The sequence below is a fragment of the Leptodactylus fuscus genome, chromosome 6, assembly GCF_031893055.1.
Source record: "Leptodactylus fuscus isolate aLepFus1 chromosome 6, aLepFus1.hap2, whole genome shotgun sequence".
NCBI lineage: Eukaryota > Metazoa > Chordata > Amphibia > Anura > Leptodactylidae > Leptodactylus > Leptodactylus fuscus.
Genome location: NC_134270.1, coordinates 41,428,404 through 41,453,966, shown reverse-complemented (window position 1 = coordinate 41,453,966; position 25,563 = coordinate 41,428,404). Strand labels below are relative to the sequence as shown.

Genomic DNA, 25,563 nt, shown 5'->3' with positions numbered 1-25,563 from the left:
CCGAATTCCGTACTCTGGCCAATCAGCACTGGCTAATGCATTGTATTGGCGTGATGAAGCAGTGCTGAATGTGTGTGCTTAGCACACACATTCAGCTCTACTTCATCGGGCTAATAGAATGCATTGGCCAGCGCTGATTGGCCGAATTCCGTACTCTGGCCAATCAGCACTGGCTAATGCATTGTATTGGCGTGATGAAGCAGTGCTGAATGTGTGTGCTTAGCACACACATTCAGCTCTACTTCATCGGGCTAATAGAATGCATTGGCCAATCAGCGCTGGCCAATGCATTCTATTAGCGTGAACTGAGTTTGCACAGGGGTTCTAGTGCACCCTCGGCTCTGCTACATCAGATTGCTACATCTGATGTAGCAGTGCCGAGTGTGCATCAGATGTGTAGTTGAGCAAAACTGACTCAGCACTGCTAAGTCTCTGCATTCGCATAGGAATGCATTGGCCAGCCTTCGGCCAATCAGCGCTGGCTCTGCCGGAGGAGGCGGAGTCTAAGGTCGGACCTGAATGGAGACTGGTGTGGAGCGATCTTAGACTCCGCCTCCTCCAGCAGAGCCAGCGCTGATTGGCCGAATTCTGTACTCTGGCCAATCAGCACTGGCTAATACATTGTATTGGCGTGATGAAGCAGTGCTGAATGTGTGTGCTTAGCACACACATTCAGCTCTACTTCATCGGGCTAATAGAATGCATTGGCCAGCGCTGATTGGCCAGAGTACGGAACTCGACCAATCAGCGCTGGCTCTGCTGGAGGAGGCGGAGTCTAAGATCGCTCCACACCAGTCTCCATTCAGGTCCGACCTTAGACTCCGCCTCCTCCAGCAGAGCCAGCGCTGATTGGCCGAATTCCGTACTCTGGCCAATCAGCACTGGCTAATGCATTGTATTGGCGTGATGAAGCAGTGCTGAATGTGTGTGCTTAGCACACACATTCAGCTCTACTTCATCGGGCTAATAGAATGCATTGGCCAGCGCTGATTGGCCGAATTCCGTACTCTGGCCAATCAGCACTGGCTAATGCATTGTATTGGCGTGATGAAGCAGTGCTGAATGTGTGTGCTTAGCACACACATTCAGCTCTACTTCATCGGGCTAATAGAATGCATTGGCCAATCAGCGCTGGCCAATGCATTCTATTAGCGTGAACTGAGTTTGCACAGGGGTTCTAGTGCACCCTCGGCTCTGCTACATCAGATTGCTACATCTGATGTAGCAGTGCCGAGTGTGCATCAGATGTGTAGGTGAGCAAAACTGACTCAGCACTGCTAAGTCTCTGCATTCGCATAGGAATGCATTGGCCAGCCTTCGGCCAATCAGCGCTGGCTCTGCCGGAGGAGGCAGAGTCTAAGGTCGGACCTGAATGGAGACTGGTGTGGAGCGATCTTAGACTCCGCCTCCTCCAGCAGAGCCAGCGCTGATTGGTCGAGTTCCGTACTCTGGCCAATCAGCGCTGGCCAATGCATTCTATTAGCCCGATGAAGTAGAGCTGAATGTGTGTGCTTAGCACACACATTCAGCTGTACTTCATCAGGCTAATAGAATACATTGGCCAATCAGCGCTGGCCAATGCATTCTATTAGCTTGATGAAGCAGAGTGTGCACAAGGGTTCAAGCGCACCCTCGGCTCTGATGTAGCAGAGCTGAGGGTGCACAAGGGTTCAAGTGCACCCTCGGCTCTCCTACATCAGAGCCGAGGGTGCGCTTGAACCCTTGTGCAGCCTCGGCTCTGCTACATCAGAGCCGAGGGTGCGCTTGAACCCTTGTGCACACTCTGCTTCATCAAGCTAATAGAATGCATTGGCCAGCACTGATTGGCCAGAGTACGGAATTCGGCCAATCAGCGCTGGCCAATGCATCCCTATGGGAAAAAGTTTATCTCACAAAAATCACAATTACACACCCGATAGAGCCCCAAAAAGTTATTTTTAATAACATTCCCCCCTAAATAAAGGTTATCCCTAGCTATCCCTGCCTGTACAGCTATCCCTGTCTCATAGTCACAAAGTTCACATTCTCATATGACCCGGATTTGAAATCCACTATTCGTCTAAAATGGAGGTCACCTGTTTTCGGCAGCCAATGACTTTTTCCAATTTTTTTCAATGCCCCCGGTGTCGTAGTTCCTGTCCCACCTCCCCTGCGCTGTTATTGGTGCAAAAAAGGCGCCAGGGAAGGTGGGAGGGGAATCGAATTTTGGTGCACTTTACCACGTGGTGTTCGATTCGATTCGAACATGGCGAACACCCTGATATCCGATCGAACATGTGTTCGATAGAACACTGTTCGCTCATCTCTAATAGTAACCTCCAAGATACAATTTTTTATGATGTTATACTGAACAGTCACATTACAGATTAGAATCATGACGCTTAGAGTCAAGTCAGCAGGCTAAGGCTGGGTCCACACCTTCATTGACCATTTGAAGATTCCATCCCCCATTTTGCTTGAAAAATGCAGAGAGAAAAGTTGCGGGTTTCCCCGGGTAACCACTTTTTAAGTGGATTGTGTTTTTCGGGTTCCCACACACTACAGTCTGTCGCATTCGCATACGATGTACTATTTTTGGTTATGAACCCAGGAACAGGCTTGCCAGCTTTACAGTCCCTATTAACACACTACGGAACCCTCTCAAACTATAAAGTTAATGAGTCTAAATCTGAGCTCCTAAATATAATAATCCCGCCTAACCAATCTGTGGAGCTAAAGGCGGCATCCTCCTATATCTGGAAAATGGACTACATAACTTACCTTGGCGTAAAACTACCAAGTGCTATAGACTTTGTCTACTCACTGAATTTCCACCCCCTTCCACAAGAGCTGAAGGAGCTCCTAAAATCCTATGACTACCCTTACCTCTCATGGTATTGGAGTCAAAACCTACTGCAAACCTATGTAGTTCCTAAAATCACATATGCACTGCAAATGCTCCCTATTTATCTCCCCCGCTTTCTTTAGGTCTATTCGTAGAATCCTCTCCTTATTAATCTGAAAGGCTAAACACCCAAGACTGGCACATAATCTCCTGACGATAACTAGAGAAGACATGCTTTACCAGACATTTCAGCTTACTACAAAGCTATTCAGCTGTGTAGATGGCTTTCCCTGACAGCTCCCCTGAAATACCCCATAGTAGAAGCGCTGGCAGAGGCATACCACGGTTTGTATCTTCAACAACACTTGTGGCTACCCTCCAAACAGCAGCTGTCCAAACGTGGCTTGGACCCCCTTCTGAGAGGGGTTTGCGAGCTATGGCTTGACCATGGCCAGACTTTCTCTCCTCCCCCATCACTGATCCTACCATCAGACCTTTTGCCCATGGTCAAGACTCCCTCGACCTTTCCGAATTGTAATCTGTGGTCCAAACTTAAGGCACTCAGACTCAGAAACCTGCTCCATGAGGGCACTCTAAACTACCTGAGACCACACTCACGTTCCTCCAACACGAACATTTCAAGAAGACCATTCTAGAGATCCAGTCACTAGGTCCGGTAGATACACCACTCACAGAATTTGAGAGACTTTTCTCCTGCCAGCTTCCCTCCCCACGCAAAATCGCAAACTCCAAAAGACACGATTCATCTTTCTCCAATGGACAGTAACCCGCACTACATACACTCATAGGAAAATGAACTCAAAATATAACTATCCCTTGAAGATGTGAAATGTGTCCTTAGAGCCTTGCATGGCTTCTCTACATGTGTCAGGATGAACAAATCCCACTATAAAATTTTATCTTGCTGGTACAGGACCCCAAATCGCTCCATACACATGGCTTAGCCTCTCTGGGATTATGCTGGCGATACCAAAAAGAGGTTTGGAGCATGTCTCACATTTGGTGGTCATGCGAGTTGGTTAAACCGTTCTGGGTTCAGGTCCAGACCTATCTGAGGCCTAGGCTTGAGGACAATGTCACCCTGTCCTCAGAATGGGTACTCCTCTTGTACCCAAGATTCAATTTGCAACACTCCAGTCAAATTTAGTCACCCACCCTATTGAAATAGCCAAGGCGGTAATCCCTTTATTTAGGCTGCAAAACATTACACCTCCCACACAGGTCTGGATAGACAAAGTCAACCAGATCATGAGATTCAAGGAATTAATCAGCTGGTCCAACAGGTCACATGGTTTTTGAAAATACAGTATGGTCTGCATGGAAAGACAGGACACGGTCCTCTTCTCACCCTCCTCCTCCCAGCCCCGACCCCTCCCAGATAGGTTCTGGGCTACTAGCCAGGACAGGGATCTCGCATATTACTCTTTTTTTTTATTTTTTTTTATGTAGATTGTGAGCCCCACAGAGAGCTCACAATGTACATTTTTCCCTATCTGTATGTCTTTTTTTGGAATATGGGATGGAAATCCATGCAAACACGGGGAGAACATACAAACTCCTTGCAGATGGTTTTTTGCCCATGGCGGGATTTGAACACCAGGACTCCAGCGCTGCAATGCTAACCACTGAGCCACCGTGTGGCCCCTATTACTCTTGTCCAATTGAAGCTAATCTCCATCCATCCTTTCCCACCCATTAAGAGCTCTTCACTTTTATCATACTTACCTGTGACCGATGCTCCATTGTCCTCCCAGCACGTTCCGTTACTTCTGCTCCAGCATCTTCTCACGGGTCTCAGGAAGAGACCCGTAATGTCACAGGTAGTGACATGTCATGCCCTTTGCTGAGTTTGCTGATAAGGATTTCCGCCACATGTCATCACTGGATCAAGAAGAACGGACCACGCTGGGAGACACTAGAACATCCTGGAAAGGTGAGTATGAATATTTTTATTTTTTTCACTGCTCCCAGCTGATTTAAACATTAAATTCGTTGTCCATTTTTGCCTGGACAACCCGTTTAAGAATAGAACTTAGGGCCCCTTCACACGGCGTAAGCGCTCGGCTCATTCTGATCCGTACACGCGAGCGCTTCTAAACACTTCCCATTCACTTCAATGGGAGTGCGCGTAAAGCCGGCTTTACGAGTGCTCCCATTGAAGTGAATGGGAAGTGTTTAGAAGCGCTCGCGTGTACGGCTCAGAATGAGCCAAGCGCTTATGCCGTGTGAAGGGGCCCTTACAGTCACAGGAATAAGTAAGGACATTCAAAGTAAACTTTATTTTGTATTCTATGTTAGGGACAAGTCAGATATCTTATTAGCCAAACTGGCATAAAAATATTATTCCATTTGAGTGATAGAAGCTCTAAAAGTATACACCAGAAAGGAATTACATATGTCAGAAATACTCTGCCACATATACTGCATTAATAAATTTAGCACCTCTTTTGGCATCCCATGTGTCACAAAATCAGATCTACAGCAGCTATGACTTTGGCTCAAGTGAAGGAATGCTTGGATGAGCCAAGCAACTGGGCAGACACATAAAAGTCTCTTTAGCAATAGCAAATACCCAAGTTGAATGTCAGCAGGACACAACACCAAGGAGGGTGGATGAGCCAACTAACTGTTCATAAATAGAGATGAGCGAACACTAAAATGTTCGAGGTTCGAAATTCGATTCGAACAGCCGCTCACTGTTCGAGTGTTCGAATGGGTTTCGAACCCCATTATAGTCTATGGGGAACATAAACTCGTTAAGGGGGAAACCCAAATTCGTGTCTGGAGGGTCACCAAGTCCACTATGACACCCCAGGAAATGATACCAACACCCTGGAATGACACTGGGACAGCAGGGGAAGCATGTCTGGGGGCATAAAAGTCACTTTATTTCATGGAAATCCCTGTCAGTTTGCGATTTTCGCAAGCTAACTTTTCCCCATAGAAATGCATTGGCCAGTGCTGATTGGCCAGAGTACGGAACTCGACCAATCAGCGCTGGCTCTGCTGGAGGAGGCGGAGTCTAAGATAGCTCCACACCAGTCTCCATTCAGGTCCGACCTTAGACTCCGCCTCCTCCGGCAGAGCCAGCGCTGATTGGCCGAAGGCTGGCCAATGCATTCCTATGCGAATGCAGACTTAGCAGTGCTGAGTCAGTTTTGCTCAACTACACATCTGATGCACACTCGGCACTGCTACATCAGATGTAGCAATCTGATGTAGCAGAGCCGAGGGTGCACTAGAACCCCTGTGCAAACTCAGTTCACGCTAATAGAATGCATTGGCCAGCGCTGATTGGCCAATGCATTCTATTAGCCCGATGAAGTAGAGCTGAATGTGTGTGCTAAGCACACACATTCAGCACTGCTTCATCAAGCCAATACAATGCATTAGCCAGTGCTGATTGGCCAGAGTACGGAATTCGGCCAATCAGCGCTGGCCAATGCATTCTATTAGCCCGATGAAGTAGAGCTGAATGTGTGTGCTAAGCACACACATTCAGCACTGCTTCATCAAGCCAATACAATGCATTAGCCAGTGCTGATTGGCCAGAGTACGGAATTCGGCCAATCAGCGCTGGCTCTGCTGGAGGAGGCGGAGTCTAAGGTCGCTCCACACCAGTCTCCATTCAGGTCCGACCTTAGACTCCGCCTCCTCCGGCAGAGCCAGCGCTGATTGGCCGAAGGCTGGCCAATGCATTCCTATGCGAATGCAGACTTAGCAGTGCTGAGTCAGTTTTGCTCAACTACACATCTGATGCACACTCGGCACTGCTACATCAGATGTAGCAATCTGATGTAGCAGAGCCGAGGGTGCACTAGAACCCCTGTGCAAACTCAGTTCACGCTAATAGAATGCATTGGCCAGCGCTGATTGGCCAATGCATTCTATTAGCCCGATGAAGTAGAGCTGAATGTGTGTGCTAAGCACACACATTCAGCACTGCTTCATCAAGCCAATACAATGCATTAGCCAGTGCTGATTGGCCAGAGTACGGAATTCGGCCAATCAGCGCTGGCCAATGCATTCTATTAGCCCGATGAAGTAGAGCTGAATGTGTGTGCTAAGCACACACATTCAGCTCTACTTCATCGGGCTAATAGAATGCATTGGCCAGCGCTGATTGGCCAGAGTACGGAACTCGACCAATCAGCGCTGGCTCTGCTGGAGGAGGCGGAGTCTAAGGTCGGACCTGAATGGAGACTGGTGTGGAGCGATCTTAGACTCCGCCTCCTCCAGCAGAGCCAGCGCTGATTGGCCGAATTCCGTACTCTGGCCAATCAGCACTGGCTAATGCATTGTATTGGCGTGATGAAGCAGTGCTGAATGTGTGTGCTTAGCACACACATTCAGCTCTACTTCATCGGGCTAATAGAATGCATTGGCCAGCGCTGATTGGCCGAATTCCGTACTCTGGCCAATCAGTGCTGGCCAATGCATTCTATTAGCTTGATGAAGCAGAGTGTGCACAAGGGTTCAAGCGCACCCTCGGCTCTGATGTAGGAGAGCCGAGGGTGCACTTGAACCCTTGTGCACCCTCAGCTCTGCTACATCAGAGCCGAGGGTGCGCTTGAACCCTTGTGCACACTCTGCTTCATCAAGCTAATAGAATGCATTGGCCAGCGCTGATTGGCCAATGTATTCTATTAGCCTGATGAAGTAGAGCTGAATGTGTGTGCTAAGCACACACATTCAGCTCTACTTCATCGGGCTAATAGAATGCATTGGCCAGCGCTGATTGGCCAGAGTACGGAACTCGACCAATCAGCGCTGGCTCTGCTGGAGGAGGCGGAGTCTAAGATCGCTCCACACCAGTCTCCATTCAGGTCCGACCTTAGACTCCGCCTCCTCCAGCAGAGCCAGCGCTGATTGGCCGAATTCCGTACTCTGGCCAATCAGCACTGGCTAATGCATTGTATTGGCTTGATGAAGCAGTGCTGAATGTGTGTGCTTAGCACACACATTCAGCTCTACTTCATCGGGCTAATAGAATGCATTGGCCAATCAGCGCTGGCCAATGCATTCTATTAGCGTGAACTGAGTTTGCACAGGGGTTCTAGTGCACCCTCGGCTCTGCTACATCAGATTGCTACATCTGATGTAGCAGTGCCGAGTGTGCATCAGATGTGTAGTTGAGCAAAACTGACTCAGCACTGCTAAGTATGCATTCGCATAGGAATGCATTGGCCAGCCTTCGGCCAATCAGCGCTGGCTCTGCCGGAGGAGGCGGAGTCTAAGGTCGGACCTGAATGGAGACTGGTGTGGAGCGACCTTAGACTCCGCCTCCTCCAGCAGAGCCAGCGCTGATTGGCCGAATTCCGTACTCTGGCCAATCAGCACTGGCTAATGCATTGTATTGGCTTGATGAAGCAGTGCTGAATGTGTGTGCTTAGCACACACATTCAGCTCTACTTCATCGGGCTAATAGAATGCATTGGCCAATCAGCGCTGGCCAATGCATTCTATTAGCGTGAACTGAGTTTGCACAGGGGTTCTAGTGCACCCTCGGCTCTGCTACATCAGATTGCTACATCTGATGTAGCAGTGCCGAGTGTGCATCAGATGTGTAGTTGAGCAAAACTGACTCAGCACTGCTAAGTCTCTGCATTCGCATAGGAATGCATTGGCCAGCCTTCGGCCAATCAGCGCTGGCTCTGCCGGAGGAGGCGGAGTCTAAGGTCGGACCTGAATGGAGACTGGTGTGGAGCGATCTTAGACTCCGCCTCCTCCAGCAGAGCCAGCGCTGATTGGTCGAGTTCCGTACTCTGGCCAATCAGCGCTGGCCAATGCATTCTATTAGCCCGATGAAGTAGAGCTGAATGTGTGTGCTTAGCACACACATTCAGCTCTACTTCATCAGGCTAATAGAATACATTGGCCAATCAGCGCTGGCCAATGCATTCTATTAGCTTGATGAAGCAGAGTGTGCACAAGGGTTCAAGCGCACCCTCGGCTCTGATGTAGCAGAGCTGAGGGTGCACAAGGGTTCAAGTGCACCCTCGGCTCTCCTACATCAGAGCCGAGGGTGCGCTTGAACCCTTGTGCAGCCTCGGCTCTGCTACATCAGAGCCGAGGGTGCGCTTGAACCCTTGTGCACACTCTGCTTCATCAAGCTAATAGAATGCATTGGCCAGCACTGATTGGCCAGAGTACGGAATTCGGCCAATCAGCGCTGGCCAATGCATCCCTATGGGAAAAAGTTTATCTCACAAAAATCACAATTAAACACCCGATAGAGCCCCAAAAAGTTATTTTTAATAACATTCCCCCCTAAATAAAGGTTATCCCTAGCTATCCCTGCCTGTACAGCTATCCCTGTCTCATAGTCACAAAGTTCACATTCTCATATGACCCGGATTTGAAATCCACTATTCGTCTAAAATGGAGGTCACCTGATTTCGGCAGCCAATGACTTTTTCCAATTTTTTTCAATGCCCCCAGTGTCGTAGTTCCTGTCCCACCTCCCCTGCGCTGTTATTGGTGCAAAAAAGGCGCCAGGGAAGGTGGGAGGGGAATCGAATTTTGGCGCACTTTACCACGTGGTGTTCGATTCGATTCGAACATGGCGAACACCCTGATATCCGATCGAACATGTGTTCGATAGAACACTGTTCGCTCATCTCTATTCATAAACCAATAACACAGGGAAAGATTTTTTTGTATATCTGACATTGATTTGGGAAAGTGATATACTATAGAATTAGACTCTCAATACTTCTTCTCTTAAACATGGCAGCATGCTGAGACAAGGGTGTGACAAGTGACTGGCATAAGCTAATTCTAATTCATTTACTTCTGCAAAACATTAATGTATTCAAGGAGCAATGCTTAAAGTGCACCTCCAGTTATATACAAGTTTTCATAAATGAATAGTATAGGTAAGTATATGAAACTTTGTAATATATCTTATTAAAGAAATATGTTTTCTTCTCCACTTTTCAGTAGATATTTTCTACATATTAGGGCCCCTTCACACGGCGTATACGCTCACTGCTTTGGAGCGTGTAAACGTTCCGTAGCAGCGGCGTCTAAAGCAGTTCCCATTGTTTTCTATGGGAGCCGGCAGACGCGCGCTCCCCATAGAAATGAATGGAAAAAGCAGCCCATTCATTTCTATGGCGAGCGCGCGTCTGCCGGCTCCCATAGAAAACAATGCGATCTGCTTTTAGACGCCGCTGCTACGGAACGTTTACACGCTCCAAAGCAGTGAGCGTATACGCCGTGTGAAGGGGCCCTTAGTCTATGTAAAGGGGAGGAGTGGAGAAGATTCTGCTAGAAAAGACATTGAAATAATTGCTGCTGCTACACTCTGCTACTCTGACCTTTTTAAAACTACTAAGCTTGTAGATAAGAGGCTACCAGTGCACAGAATGAAGGAATAAATCAATTAACCAGCCAGAGCTTTATGTGTGAGACAGAATACAGAGATAAATCTTCTGTGAACAAGTAGTCACATTGAAGATAAGGAGCAGGAGATCAGCATAATAAGTGAAGAAGGAAACAGAACTCCTTAATAAGATATATTACAAATTTTGTATATTTAAAGGGGTTGTCCCATCACAAGGATCCTATCCATACTGCTTGTTAATGTGCATTTAAGACTTTTCCTAAATACATTGCTTCAGCAAAACCGCTTTGTTTGTCCGCTATCTTACTTTATTCAATTCATTGTTGACACAGCCCTTGACTTATGTGCTCAAAAGACAAGTGATGTATCTGCTGCTCTCAGGAGGGAGGGAGGAGGGGCTAAGTGCATGGGAGCCAGCCTGTGTTTCTAGCTATTCCTGTGTCTACACCACGTGACCTAGCTTCCTGATCTCAGATAGGGGAGAGGAGCTGCTTTCATTTCTTCTGTTCTCCCAGTTATCAGGCTAGCTAATACAATTGTGTTCATTATGGCAGAGACAGGCAGTCTCTGTATGTAACACAGAATGGAGTTGCCGCTGCCTGTACTTCATAGTCCAATATGGGTGGGCGGAGCTACACGCTAATTTGGGGCGGAGCTAAATGGCAGGTTGCATGTGAAACCCCGCCCACCAAATGATGTAAGAAACCAGGAAGAAAGAAGATTTTACAGCAGTGAAGACTGGTGAGTATGCCACGTGGGAATACTCCTTTCAATGTACTATTTATTTATGAAAAGTTGTTTATAACTGAAGCTTCGCTTTATATATTCGGATTTGTATGTAAAAATAGTTTATTGTATAATGGATTAATTATTTTTTTATTTTAGAACTAACTGACAATGGGAATATTAACTTTATGAAATATAAGAAGGATTTTTACGTCAGCACAGAGACAAACCTGATCCGCAAGGTGGATCTAGCAACATTAGAAACAGCACAAAAGGTGATCTGTCGTTCTTCTACCATATTTGTTGTTGCATATTTAAGGATGAGGCTTTTTTTGTTGTGGTTTTTTGAGCCAAAGTCAGGGCTCGTTCACATCTGCGCACGGCACTCCGTTCTGCAGATTTCCGTTACCTGCACAAAACAGAAGCAGGAGACGGAAACCTGCAGGACTCTTTCAAACCTATTCATTTGAATGGGTTTGAAAGATGTCTGGCCGTGAGCGCCGATGAGCGTTTTATGCTCTCCGCCACAAAACAGTTTTTTTTAAACCGGACACTGAGTCGGACATGCAGGACTCTGTGTCCGATTTTAAAAAACCGGATTCGCGGCGGAGAGCATAAAACGCTCACCGCCGCTCACAGCCAGACCCGGTCTGACAGGTTTCCATCTTCTGCATGCAGAAGACGGAAACCACAGAATGGAGACCCGAACGCTAGTGTGAACCTAGCGTAAGGAGTGAGTTGAGCAGAAGAGAGGAGTATAAATGGTTTCCCATTACTTTTGTAGCCACTCCTAGGTTTGACGCAAAAACCGCAGCAAAACAAAGCAACTAGGCTCAGGCTGAAATGCATCAATATTTTTCAATTCTGAAATACCCTTTAATATCACTGTCCAGAATTTAAGAAAACATCTGTAACACACTGAAGGATCATTCCAAATTGTAGGGTGTAAGTATAATCAGTCACAATGTACAAGAATACAGGTCGAAACCAAACAATGCGCAAAGAGAAAGTGACTGCACCCAAATTGGAGTACAAATAGTCTGTGTTTTTTACTATTCCAAAATGTGAAATCCAAAGTTGTACACAGCCAATTGTTCATTTCCTACTAAGAGATGTTAGTAGCAAAATACAGAAAATAAGGAAACCATCTTAAAGGGATATTTCAATGTCAAGGATCATGTTCAGATTTGTAGCTTAAACTAAATGAATTGTTTTACTCAATACATTGCTTTATCCATCTTGCTCTGTTTTCAAGATACAGCTAAACCTCACCCCTCAGTGTTACCAGCTGGTTGTCTAGGTTATAGACCTGTGCTCAGGTCAGAATGATGACTAAATCTCCTCTCCTGACCACACATATTGTTGTCTTTCCCTCTCTCTATATACAGCTTTCGAGCCCGAATGTGCTTGTAAAGTTTCTTGAGCTGTGCTTCTGTTATCTGTGTGTGCAAGTGATATCTGTGCCATTTACAACAAGCACCAGCTGAATAAACTGAAAACCAGGTAGTGGAGGGGAGAGGAGAGAGGATGGCAGCTGAAATCCTGAGATGAGAAAAACCCTTAAACCCCTTTCCACCAGTGACCTCTTTTGATTTTCATTTTTGACTCCCCACCTTCCAAACCCCATAACTTTTTTTATTTTTGACATAGCCATATGTGGGCTTAATGTTTGTGGAACAAATTGTTCTTCATAATAGTACCATTTATTATTCTGTAAAATGTACTGGGAAGCTGGAAAAAATATTCAGAATGGGGTGGAATTAGAGAAAAAAGTGCATTTGTACAACTCTCTTACAAGCTTCGTTTTTACGGCATTCACTCTGTAGTCAAAACAACATGTCACCTGTATTATACTGTATGTTTCAGTACGATTCTGAGTTTACCAAATTTATATATTTACATTTTAACCCCTTAATAAAGATCTAAAACTTTGCAAAAAATTTTTTTTTTTTTAGAAATGTTGCCTAATTCTGACATCCAGAACTTTTTTATATTTCCGTGCACAGGGATGCATAAGAAGTATTTATAGTAAAAAAATACTGACATCCTGCAGTCTACAAAGGAAGCTGTTCATCTGAGGATTTCTTGTCAGCGCAGGCCCAGAAGCACCAGACATTCACCCTGTTAGGCTGCTTTCACACGGAATAACCCTCCGCTCATTCTGACACATAAACACGTGTCAGAGTGACCGCTGTAAAACAGAATCCCATTGACTTTAATGGGTGCCGTCTTACGCACGCTACACTTTGAAATCAATGGGTTAAAAAGCCTCCCATTGACTTCAATGTGTAGCAGGCGTAAGACGCACACATTGAAGTCAATGGGATTCTGTTTTACAGCGGTCACTCTGACACGTGTTTACATGTCAGAATGAGCGGAGCGTTACAATGTGTGAAAGCACCCTAACACAAGGTTTCAGCTTGTCTTCCTTGCTATGGATGGAGACAATATCCCATCTTTGAGGACCTAGAACATGTTGGGGCACAGCTCAAGTTCTGCCTTCTATTCCTTGGGAGAGTAAACCTTTTAAAGATGACAGAATATCCATGGTTTAAGAAAAATGTATAAAAAACCGCTAGCATTTTTTTTATAGTGAAGGAGCCAAATTTGTTGTTACATTCTCTTTCAAGTTTTTAGAAAAAGATAAAACTGGATAACATCTCTTTGCAGGTCGACTGGCGTAAATATATCGCTGTGAATGGGGCAACGGCTCATCCTCATTATGACCCTGATGGGACAGTGTACAATATGGGCAGTTCCTATGGGAAACAAGGTAAGAGAGTCCATAGGCTGCATTAACAACTGTGAAATATATATCAAATATCAATAAGGAAAGCACAAAAAACATTGCACATTCCATTTATTCTGTATGAGTTATGAGATCTTCTTAGACATTATACACACAACAGTGACTTTTTGGATGGATCTAATAGCTGTTAAAAATAAACGTACATGTCTTTTTTAATTCGTTTTGCACTTATTCCATTCTGTTTTTGATGGTCTGAGTGTCATCCATTTTACATCAGTTTTTAACTGTCAGTGAAAAAAAAAAGATGAATTTCATCTGGGGAGAACATACAAACTCCTTGCAGATGGTTTTTTGCCCTTGGCAGGATTTGAACACTAGGACTCCAGCGCTGTAAGGCTGCAGTGCTAATCACTGAGCCACCGTGTGGCCCTGATTTACTGTATTCTTTCTTCCTCTTCCTTCTATGCATCACTTCTTACACACATAAGCTTATAAGAGGGTAAAAACCAGATCCTTTATTATAACCTCCATTGTTCTTGCATTGATGACCCAAATGGACACTTTAACCAGTCTCTCCAGTCACCTAGTGAATATATACACTTTAATATTTCAATTTGACCCCATCAATAGGTCAAAGTTCACAAATAGGGAGACTTTTTATTATGATTTCAGAAATTTCCCCCCTTGCCTCACTTACTTAGAGGGAGTGTCACTACAACCCCGTATATCAACCCAACTCCACAGATAGATAGGTTAGGGTCATCTGAATGAAACAAAGTTGTCCTCTTGTGAATCGCTGACTACGTTGGTGAGATATCACATTTTATGTCAACATTCAAATGAGCTTTTTGGAGCAACAAGGGCTCATTGTTCCAAAAAGCTCATTTGCATATTGACAAAAACAGCGATACCTAACATCCGCATGGAGTTTGTGATTGCTTCAGTTTTTTTCTAAACTTCAAAGCATACTTTGAGCCCTGTTGGGGACACTAAGTGATGACAACAACTGTCAAGTGCTGCCCATCATGTTGGCGCTATATAAGAGAAATCAATAAAAATATATAAACCCTCTATCAATTTCACTTGTAGAAAAACACTATGCTACACACAGTTTCATAAAATAACTATTTACTTTTTACAATCACAGGTATATTGTACAATATTATTAAGATTCCTGCCCCAGATCCAGAGGATGATGATGATGATGATGATGATGATGATGATGATGATGATACACTGAACGGTGCTCAGGTTATCTGTTCTATACCAGCAAGTGACAATTGGAATCCCTCATATTTTCATAGTTTTGGTAAGTGCTTTACCAATGCAACTGTAAAGAACAATGCAAGTATTCAAAAAAAAGATAAAGACATGGCCGCACATCCCAATCTTATACATCGATCTACTGCTTCTCAGCAAATTCTACAATACTGAACATGAGGTTCTTAGTATACATATTGATCCAGGTGTATCACCCACTAGCCACTTGTATTCTTTCTTCTGTCCCCTCTCCCTAGGAATGACAGAAAACTATATTGTGTTTACTGAACAACCTGTCAAGATTAATGTGTTGAAAATTATTACAAGCAATATAACAGGGACACCAATATCCAACTGCTTATATTGGGATCCTAGATATGACACTGTTTTCCATGTGGCAAATAAACACACAGGGAACGTAAGTCTATTCCATATTTTATGTATAGATAGGTAGATGAATCTGTCACAGGCTAAACATATCGCCTGGTCAAAGCTGTCATTGTTTTTGGCCACTTTACAAAAGTAATACATACAGTAATAAATACATCTGGTGGCCACAGTGACAACATAAAGGTCATATTACCTACTGATACCCTACTAGGAACAGAAGGGAAATAATTAAAGAGGACCTGAATTTTCAAGAAAAGTTGAAATATATGCAGGGTCTTACTGGGCAGCGTGTTCTCTGGATGTATAAGCCTTCATACATGGTGTCCTATCAGTGTTTCTGTTGCTAGCAGCCTCATTATGGCTGCTGCACTCTTAGGCTAGGTTCACATGAGACTCCGCTGCAGAATCTGCCAAAAATCAGCGGGAACGACTTTTCTCTCCACCGGTTTCAGTATAAAAAACAGAAACCAGATGAACTCCCAAAGGACCACATTATAGTCTAGTGGTCCACAGGTGTCCATGGGTAACCGCTGTTGCAACTGATGGGCTCTCCGTCATTCGAGTCTCCTTACGCTCTCTTAATACTGCTATGCTAGAGAGAAAATAAATCAATTAACATCCTCCTCATCCCCCCCCCCCCACTCCATAGAGTTCTGTGGGTAAGCAGGATACGGCTATAGTTCTATGTAATCAAACAGTTTAACAAGTGGAGAAGGTAACAGATCTCCTTAATAAAATATATTACAAAGTTTTTTATATTCACATACACTTTCTGTTATGAAAGATAGTTTCTAACTGGAGGTGCGCTTTAAAGTGTTCTGGTTTGGTGCCCTGTAAAGTTTTAATTGTGGACTTGATAATAAAGTTGTAACATAATACTCTAATCATATACAGTACATCCATTTTCCTAGAACTCTGATAAAGACAGACCATTTTGTTGTATGTTATGGCATCTACTGTATAAGATATTCTGGCAGATTATTAGGAGATCTAATAAATGCCCTAAATGTTATGTTTCACTTTCAGACCAACGCAACCTAATGGGCAGGAAGGGGTTAAACTTTCCTTATCATCATGTTCTGTTACTCTTCTCTGATCTAGATACATTCTGTGACATTCCATACCAAAGCCACTGCCACGTTTCATCAAGTCAATGCCTATGAAGATGAGGACTGCATTGTACTTGACCTCTTTTGTCAGGATAATGGAGATGTTTTTAAGCTCTATGAGTTGCAAAATCTACACAAATCTGGGAGAGCTTTGAATGAGGTAATGTATTACTGAACACAATACCTTGATGATTCAACTGATCAGAAAACACTGACATAAGGCGATAGAAGGGGACAAATAAATGTGCAATATTAGGGGTTATATCCTGTAAAAATACAGTAGCAGGGGGCAAACAATAATGAAGCCTTTTCTGTTTATCACCTGTGTTATCATTTTGAAATAATCTGACATCAAAATATTGTCATGAAATTTAAAGGGGTTGTCCAGGAATTGGAGAAATACATGTAGAGACCGGAGGTGGTGTACAATAACAAAAGCATACTGTCTCCCTGGTGCTCTGTTGTTGGTCACCAGTATCCATTCAGTCTTGTGCCGGTACATCAATGCTGGAAGTCCTTATGTGACCACAGAGACCAGTCAGTGACCTCACCAGTTATTGGAGAAGAACTGGTGACATCACTGACATAAGTCACCAATTCCTTGCAGCGACTGCTGAGGCTGTTGATTGGTTTCAGTAGTCACATGAGGCTGAGGAATTCTGAACATCAGCGCCTGCCAACACTCTACTTGCCCCTTCTCTTGTCCAGGTGGCATGATCGTGAGAGCACAGGGCCAGGTGAGATTTCAGCATAGTTTCCTGGCCTTGTCAATCAAAGAAGGGGGGGTGGGGGTGGAGAGAGGGTGTATTAGAGCAGCGTACGGCATAGTAGTTTTGAGCAATGAACCCACTCTTGGGGCTACAAACTGTCCATTTGCATATTGTGAAATTAATGAATATCTCTACAATGGAGGGGCAAAATTCCAGAAGAGAAAATTTAGTACATTAAGGTGAGACTGACTTATCTATGTTGCTGGTTTAATATATTTCACCCAGGTGACACAACATATAGATTTATGGGGTTTAACAGAGTTGATGTCATAAGACAAGTTATTTTAATTATCCTAATACAAATGCTAAATGAATACTTTTCATGGCAATTTACAATTGAAACAATGATTCTTCTTACATGTGATATTATTAACAATGTATTTCTTCATTTTAATAGACCTACAATTCTTCTGTAAGGGCTCTTCCGCTCCGGTTTGTACTTCCTCTGACTACAAACTCCAAAACTCCATATGGCATAAATATCAACCCTCTCCGCTATTCTGCAGCCACAGTTGAGAGAAGAGCTGATGGGAAGGTACTTTTGCTTCTACAAATTGTGGTAGTTTAACAAAGGGATTGTATGACAAGTTTGAAAAGTCAGGACAACAAGCTAGTTCTTGGGTAAATGCACACTAACAAATGGGAGATCTCCATTGTCATTGTATAAACTCACAGGATCAATGGTATTGGGGGCTCCACTACAAAAACTGAAACATTGGAGAGAACGTGGCATAGCACTACATAGTTCATAGTGCATGTTATGATCAGCATGTTAGTACTTCAAGGAACTGTCTATTTTTCTCAGCACCTTTCAAGAATGCATAAAGATGAGTGAACAGTAAAATGTTCGAGGTTCGATATTCGTTTTGAGTAGCCTCTCAATAATACTACTCGAATCGAATATCGAACCCTATTATAGTCTATGGGGGGAAAATGCTCGTTTCAGGGGTAGGCAACGTTCAATCAAATTATACTTACCAAGTCCACGAGTGAGGGTCGGGCTGGATCCTCCGAGCAGTCTTCTCTGTGCAGCGTTCCCGCGACGTCTTCCGGCTCTTCATTTACTCTGCCAGGCATCGGGCCTGGGCAGAGCCGACTGCGCATGCCTGCACTACAAGCGGGCATGCGCAGTCGGCTCTGCCCAGGCCCGATGCCTGGCAGAGTGACTGAAGAGCCGGAAGACGCCGCAGGGACACTGCACGGAGAAGACTTCTAAAGGTAGGAGAAGAACCAGCGTTGATTGGCCGACTATATAGCATTCGGCCAATCAATGCTGGTTCTGCATCGAACTTTTCCATTCGAATAGCGAGTGGTACTCGATCGAGTACGAGTATTTCGAATACCGTAGTATTCGATCGAATACCTACTCGATCGAATACTACTCGCTCATCTCTAGTCCCAGGTAATCTGAGACACAACTTGTGTCACAACATTGGTTCTGGCTGTTCCTCTCTCCCTCTTCTGTACAGCTTCGCTTTCTTAGGCTAGGTTCACATATGCGCACAAATTGGGTGAGAATTCTACATCTTAACCATCTAGGTGACCAGCTTTTCAAGACATGATTTTGTCAAAGTCTATAATTATAATGATAAGCTATATGTTTCTAAGTATGGCATCCAGAGTGGTGATGTTGTGAGCCTTTACAGGGTTTTGCATGTCACAGTACTGTATTGAATTGATTTAATGATAAATTAGAGGGGAAGTTAAAGGATATATATTTGTTGATATTACAGATATGAGATGGACACATTTGTAGATATTACAATAAGGGATGGACACAAGGGATAGTACAGATAAGGGATGGACACATCTACAGATAGTACAGATAAGGGATGGACACATCTGCAGATAGTACAGATATGGGATGGACACAAGTTTTACATACTACAGATAGGGGATGGACACATCGGTAGATATTACAGATAAGGGATGGACACATCTGCAGATACTACAGATAGGGGATGGACACATCTGCAGATATTACACATAGTGAAGGAAACATCTGTAGATATTACACATAGTGAAGGAAACATCTGCAGATATTTCCCTCTTTTACATCGCTCTAATAGCATCTTTGGTTTGATACACACAATATATGTGCATTCTGTTTTTCTAGCTGTGGTGTACACCTGAAAAGCTGTGGGATCGCACAGTTGAGAACATTAGAGGCCTTGAATTTCCTTCCATCAACTATTCCCAATACAACACTAAGAAGTACCGCTATTTTTATGGGTGTGGGTTCCAACACCTTGTAGGAAACTATCTTGTAAAAGTGGATGTTGACACTAAGCAGTCTAAGGTAAGTACTTTTTGTGTTAGCTTGCATGTATGGATTTCTATGCAGTCTAACCCTTGGTGCCTGGAGCAGAAATAGTAATGTATTGAATCTCCCATAAAATAGTGAAAAAAAAACCTTCAAAAAAATATAATAAAAAAATAAAGTAAATTAAATTAAAGTTGTAAATTGCTCCTTTTCCTAGAATACATATAAAAGTAGAAAATTATTATGAAACACATACAGTCCTATGAAAAAGTTTGGGCACCCCTATTAATCTTAATCATTTTTAGTTCTAAATATTTTGGTGTTTGCAGCAGCCATTTCAGTTTGATATATCTAATAACTGATGGACACAGTAATATTTCAGGATTGAAATGAGGTTCATTGTACTAACAGAAAATGTGCAATATGCATTAAACCAAAATTTGACCGGTGCAAAAGTATGGGCACCTCAACAGAAAAGTGACATTAATATTTAGTAGATCCTCCTTTTGCAAAGATAACAGCCTCTAGTCGCTTCCTGTAGCTTTTAATCAGTTCCTGGATCCTGGATAAAGGTATTTTGGACAAACAATTCAAGTTCAGTTAAGTTAGATGGTCGCCGAGCATGGACAGCCCGCTTCAAATCATCCCACAGATGTTCAATGATATTCAGGTCTGGGGACTGGGATGGCCATTCCAGAACATTGTAATTGTTCCTCTGCATGAATGCCTGAGTTGATTTGGAGCAGTGTTTTGGATCATTGTCTTGCTGAAATATCCATCCCCGGCGTAACTTCAACTTCGTCACTGATTCTTGAACATTATTCTCAAGAATCTGCTGATACTGAGTGGAATCCATGCGACCCTCAACTTTAACAAGATTCCCGATGCCGGCATTGGCCACACAGCCCCAAAGCATGATGGAACATCCACCAAATTTTACAGTGGGTAGCAAGTGTTTTTCTTGGAATGCTGTTTCTTTTTGGACGCCATGCATAACGCCTTTTTTTATAACCAAACAACTCAATCTTTGTTTCCAAAATGAAGTTGGCTTCTCCAAATGTGCTTTTGCATACCTCAGGCAACTCTATTTGTGGCGTACGTGCAGAAACGGCTTCTTTCTCATCACTCTCCCATACAGCTTCTATTTGTGCAAAGTGCGCTGTATAGTTGACCGATGCACAGTGACACCATCTGCAGCAAGATGATGCTGAAGCTCTTTGGAGGTGGTCTGTGGATTGTCCTTGACTGTTCTCACCATTCTTCTTCTCTGCCTTTCTGATATTTTTCTTGGCCTGCCACTTCTGGGCTTAACAAGAACTGTCCCTGTGGTCTTCCATTTCCTTACTATGTTCCTCACAGTGGAAACTGACAGGTTAAATCTCTGAGACAACGTTTTGTATCCTTCCCCTGAACAACTATGTTGAACAATCTTTGTTTTCAGATCATTTGAGAGCGGGCTGTCCATGTTCGGCGACCATCAAACTTAACTGAACTTGAATTGTTTTGTAGAAAGAAATGGTCCAAAATACCTTCATCCAGGATCCAGGAACTGATTAAAAGCTACAGGAAGCAACTAGAGGCTGTTATCTTTGCAAAAGGAGGATGTACTAAATATTAATGTCACTTTTCTGTTGAGGTGCCCATATTTTTGCACCGGTCAAATTTTGGTTTAATGCATATTGCGCATTTTCTGTTAGTACAATAAACCTCATTTCAATCCTGAAATATTACTGTGTCCATCAGTTATTAGATATATCAAACTGAAATGGCTGTTGCAAACACCAAAATATTTAGAACTAAAAATGATTAAGATTAATAGGGGTGCCCAAACTTTTTCATAGGACTGTATATATTAGGTATCCCTGAAAGTGCACAGTCTACTGAATATAGGGGATCTGGGGATCTGCAGTGCTCCTGTTCCGTCGGGAAGGGGTTAATAGGAACACTGCAGATACCCTATATTCAGCCAGGCTGAATTCCACGTGGGGGGAAAAACCCTAGTCCTCAAGCTCAGGGAAGGGGCAGACAGACAACCCTCCCCTTTCCCAGCAACTACTGCACCCAAAAACTCCGACCATTTTAATTTTTGAAATTTTCCAGTAGCTGCTGCATTACTCTCCCCTCGGCTTATACTCAAGTCAATAAGTTTTCCCAGTTTTTTGTGGTAAAATTAGGGGCCTCGGCTTATATTCGGGTCGGCTTATACTCGAGTATATACGATAATTGGGCCACAGAATAAACAATGTGGCTTATCTTTTAAGAAAGGGCACTGCTCCAAACATGCACCACATTTACACCCAGCTATGCCAGAATAGTGGTGTAGATAGGTTAGTAAATCCCCCTCCCCTCCCAATATGTGATGCGAAAAAAATCTGAATCACTTGGATAGGTAAAAGCATTATGAAGTAATGTGAAAGATGTCAGATTTGAAAAAATGGGGTCTGAGCCATAAAGCCAAAACTGACTGTGTTCTTATGGGGTTAGATATTGACATCATATATAACTTGTACTTACTTACATAAAATTATTGATTTTAAGGTCTGGCATGAAGATGGCTACTACCCCTCAGAGGCAGTGTTTGTTCCTAGCCCAAACTCAAGTGCTGAAGATGATGGCGTGGTTCTCTCTGTTGTGGTCTCACCACGGCAGGTAGGCATTTACCTGGTTTAGTTCAGCCAGCATATACCATTGAAATATGATTACCATTGATATACAGTGTTGGCCAAAAGTATGGCACCCCTGTAATTCTGTCAGATAATACTCATTTTCTTCCAGAAAATGATTGCAATCATAAATTCATTGGTATTAATATCTTCATTTAATTTGTCTTCAATGGAAAACAACAAAAAGAATTGTCAAAAAGCCAAATTGGATATAATTCCACAGCAAACATAAAAAAAGGGGGTGGACAAAAATATAGGCACTGTTTGAAAAATCATGTGATGCTTCTCTAATTTGTGTAATTAACAGCACCTGTTACTTACCTGAGGCACCTAACAGGTGGTGGCAATAACTAAATCACACTTGCAGCCAGTTGAAATGGATTAAAGTTGACTCAACCTCTGTCCTGTGTCCTTGTGTGTACCACATTGAGCATGGAGAAAAGAAAGAAGACCAAAGAACTGTCTGAGGACTTGAGAAGCAAAATTGGGAGGAAGCATGAGCAATCTCAAGGCTACAAGTCCATCTCCAAAGACCTGAATGTTCCTGTGTCTACCGTGCGCAGTGTCATCAAGAAGTTTAAAGCCCATGGCACTGTGACTAACCTCCCTAGATGTGGACGGAAAAGAAAAATTGACGAGAGATTTCAACGCAAGATTGTGCGGATGGTGAATAAAGAACCTCGACTAACATCCAAACAACTTCAAGCTGCCCTGCAGTCCGAGGGTACAACAGTGTCAACCCGTACTATCAATCGGCGTCTGAATGAAAAGGGACTGTATGGTAGGAGACCCAGGAAGACCCCACTTCTTACCCAGAGACATAAAAGAGCCAGTCTGGAGTTTGCCAAAACTTACCTGAGAAAGCCAAAAACATTTTGGAAGAATGTTCTCTGGTCAGATGAGACAAAAGTAGGAAAAGGCATCAACATAGAGTTCACAGGAAAAAAAAGAGGCCCTCAGAGGTCATGGGTCTTCCAGCAGGACAATGACCCAAAACACACTTCAAAAATCACTAGACAATGGTTTGAGAGAAAGCCCTGGAGACTTGTAAAGTGGCAGCAATGAGTCCAGACCTGAATCCCATAGAACACCTGTGGAGAGATCTCTTGGTGGCAGTTTGGAGAAGGCCCCCTTCACATCTCAGGGACCTGGAGCAGTTTGCCAAAGAAGAATGGTCTAAAATTCCAGCAGAGCCTTGTAAGAAACTCATTGATGGTTACCGGAAGCGGTTGTTCGAGGTTATTTTGTCTAAAGGTTGTGCTACCAAGTATTAGGCTGAGGGTGCCAATACTTTTGTCCGGCCCATTGTTGGAGTTTTGTGTAAAATGATCAATGATTTGACTTTTTTTTTCATTCTCTTTTGTGTTTTTTCATTGCAAGCAAAATAAATGAAGATATTAATACCAAAGAGTTTGTGCTTTCAATCATTTTCTGGAAGAAACTGAGTATTATCTGACAGAATTGCAGGGGTGCCAATACTTTTGGCCAACGTTGTATGTGGCATGAAGAAATGACAGGAGGAATATTACATTGTATTACGGAGTATATAATAATGACTGATGTAGGTGAATATAATACAGAGCTTTGTACAATGGTCAGTATGGTACTGGCACCACATGTAACCAAGCTTTATTAAGATACAATGGTTAGAAGAAGGATTGAGCCACAGTAGACAACTGAAAGCTTTACTTTAGCTGGAAGGTTCTCAGGTGAAGCATTATTTTCGCATTATATCACTACAATGGGGTTTAGCTGCACAGACTCTCCACTAGTCAGTAGAAATGAGTTTGAGCATAAGTCTCCTTAGATATACTGTATTTCCCACGTATAAGACGACCCCCAACTTTTCCAGTTAAAATGTAGAGTTTGGGATATACTCGCCGCATAAGACTACCCCCTCTTCTGTGGGATGCCTCTTCTTAATGCACACTTACCCCTTGGCATACTCTTTAAAGGGGCTCTATCAGCAAAATCATGCTGATAGAGCCCCACATATGCGTGAATAGCATTTAAAAAGGCTATTCAGGCACCGTAAATGTTATATTAAACTACCCCCCAGTTTTAAAATAAAACCCTAAAAAAAAGTATGTGATGTACTTACGCATCGTGCACGCTGGGCGTCGTCTTCATCCACGCCTCTTCTTCCTCCGATGTCCTCCGGTCTCGTCCTCCTCCGGCGCTCGCGAGCTGACACTGATAAAAAAAAAATGGCCTGGGCGCATGCACAGTAGCCGTAGTAGAAGCCGCATGCTACTGCGCATGCGCCCAGGACATTTTTTTATATCAGTGTCAGTTCGCGAGCGCCGGAGGAGGACGGGACCGGAGGACATCGGAGGAAGAAGAGGCGTGGATGAAGAAGAAGACACACCCTGAATGCCCGCCCAGCGTGCACGATGCGTAAGTAGATATTCTTTTTTAGGGTTTTATTTTAAAACAGGGGGGTAGTTTAATATAACTTTACCGGTGCCTGAATAGCCTTTTTAAAGGCTATTCACGCATATGTGGGGCTCTATCAGCATGATTTTGCTGATAGAGCCCCTTTAATGCTTTTCATTTGCTTTTCTGTATAGGAGGGTTCACACTACCGCCACTGTCCTCCCTAGGGTTTCCATCCTAAACTGGACAGGTGACGGCTTGCCGGTGGTCTGCTTTATAACCCATTCATTTGAATGGGTTGTAAAGCAAATCACCGGTGTCCGTATGCGGCCTCTCCTTACCTCACCTTTTATTTAAACCAGAGGCGAAACTGGAAAAAACTATCAGTTTGGCACTTTTGATTTTGACGTACACCGTACAGGTAAAATATTTTATAATTAGACCAGGCGTTTTTGGACACAGGGATACCTAATGTGTTTATGCATCACAGTAGTTTTCTACTTTTATGTATATTCTAGGGAAAGGAGGGATTTAGAACTTGTTTTTTTTTACATCCTATTAATATTATAAATGTGAAAGTTTGTGAGTTTGTGGGTTTGTGTGTTTGGATGTTTGCATGTTCGGATGTTTGTTCCTCAATCACGGAAAAACCGCTCGGCCGATTCGGCTGAAATTTTCCACAAACATAGTTAATACACCCGATTGCGCAATAGGCTACTTTTCATCACAATAGCGCACAAACGTTTGTGCCAGGACCCCCACAAAACCCAAACTCACACCACCATCTCTGCAATCTCACACACTTTGGACCATAGCAAGCCACAAAATTCATATTGCCCTCTGCAGCCTCGCCCCTAACCCCACACAATCACATATACATATACTTTACCACTTTGCCCCTCACCTTAACGATACTCCAGGAGGCGCTCTTTAACGCTCCGGAGCAGCCATGTTTGCCGACCCCCACCGCTCTGACAATCCGCGACACCTCCCACCCATGTCAATACCCCTAGGCGGTCTAATAAATGCAAAAAAAAAAAAATTAAAAAAAAGGAAAAAAAATA

At 43.6% G+C, this 25,563-nt stretch overlaps 1 protein-coding gene across 1 annotated transcript in view; it reads left to right on the top strand.

Moving 5' to 3' along the window:
• The window catches only part of LOC142210566 (carotenoid-cleaving dioxygenase, mitochondrial-like), a 41,873-nt gene that overhangs the window by 13,461 nt on the left and 2,849 nt on the right, over positions 1 to 25,563 (top strand). Inside the window, exons 4-11 of the mRNA XM_075279824.1 lie at positions 11,079 to 11,194; positions 13,590 to 13,692; positions 14,816 to 14,977; positions 15,186 to 15,346; positions 16,420 to 16,587; positions 17,595 to 17,732; positions 19,314 to 19,496; positions 21,999 to 22,109. Coding sequence (XP_075135925.1) covers positions 11,079 to 11,194; positions 13,590 to 13,692; positions 14,816 to 14,977; positions 15,186 to 15,346; positions 16,420 to 16,587; positions 17,595 to 17,732; positions 19,314 to 19,496; positions 21,999 to 22,109 — 1,142 coding nt within the window. The remainder of the gene's footprint in view (positions 1 to 11,078; positions 11,195 to 13,589; positions 13,693 to 14,815; positions 14,978 to 15,185; positions 15,347 to 16,419; positions 16,588 to 17,594; positions 17,733 to 19,313; positions 19,497 to 21,998; positions 22,110 to 25,563) is intronic.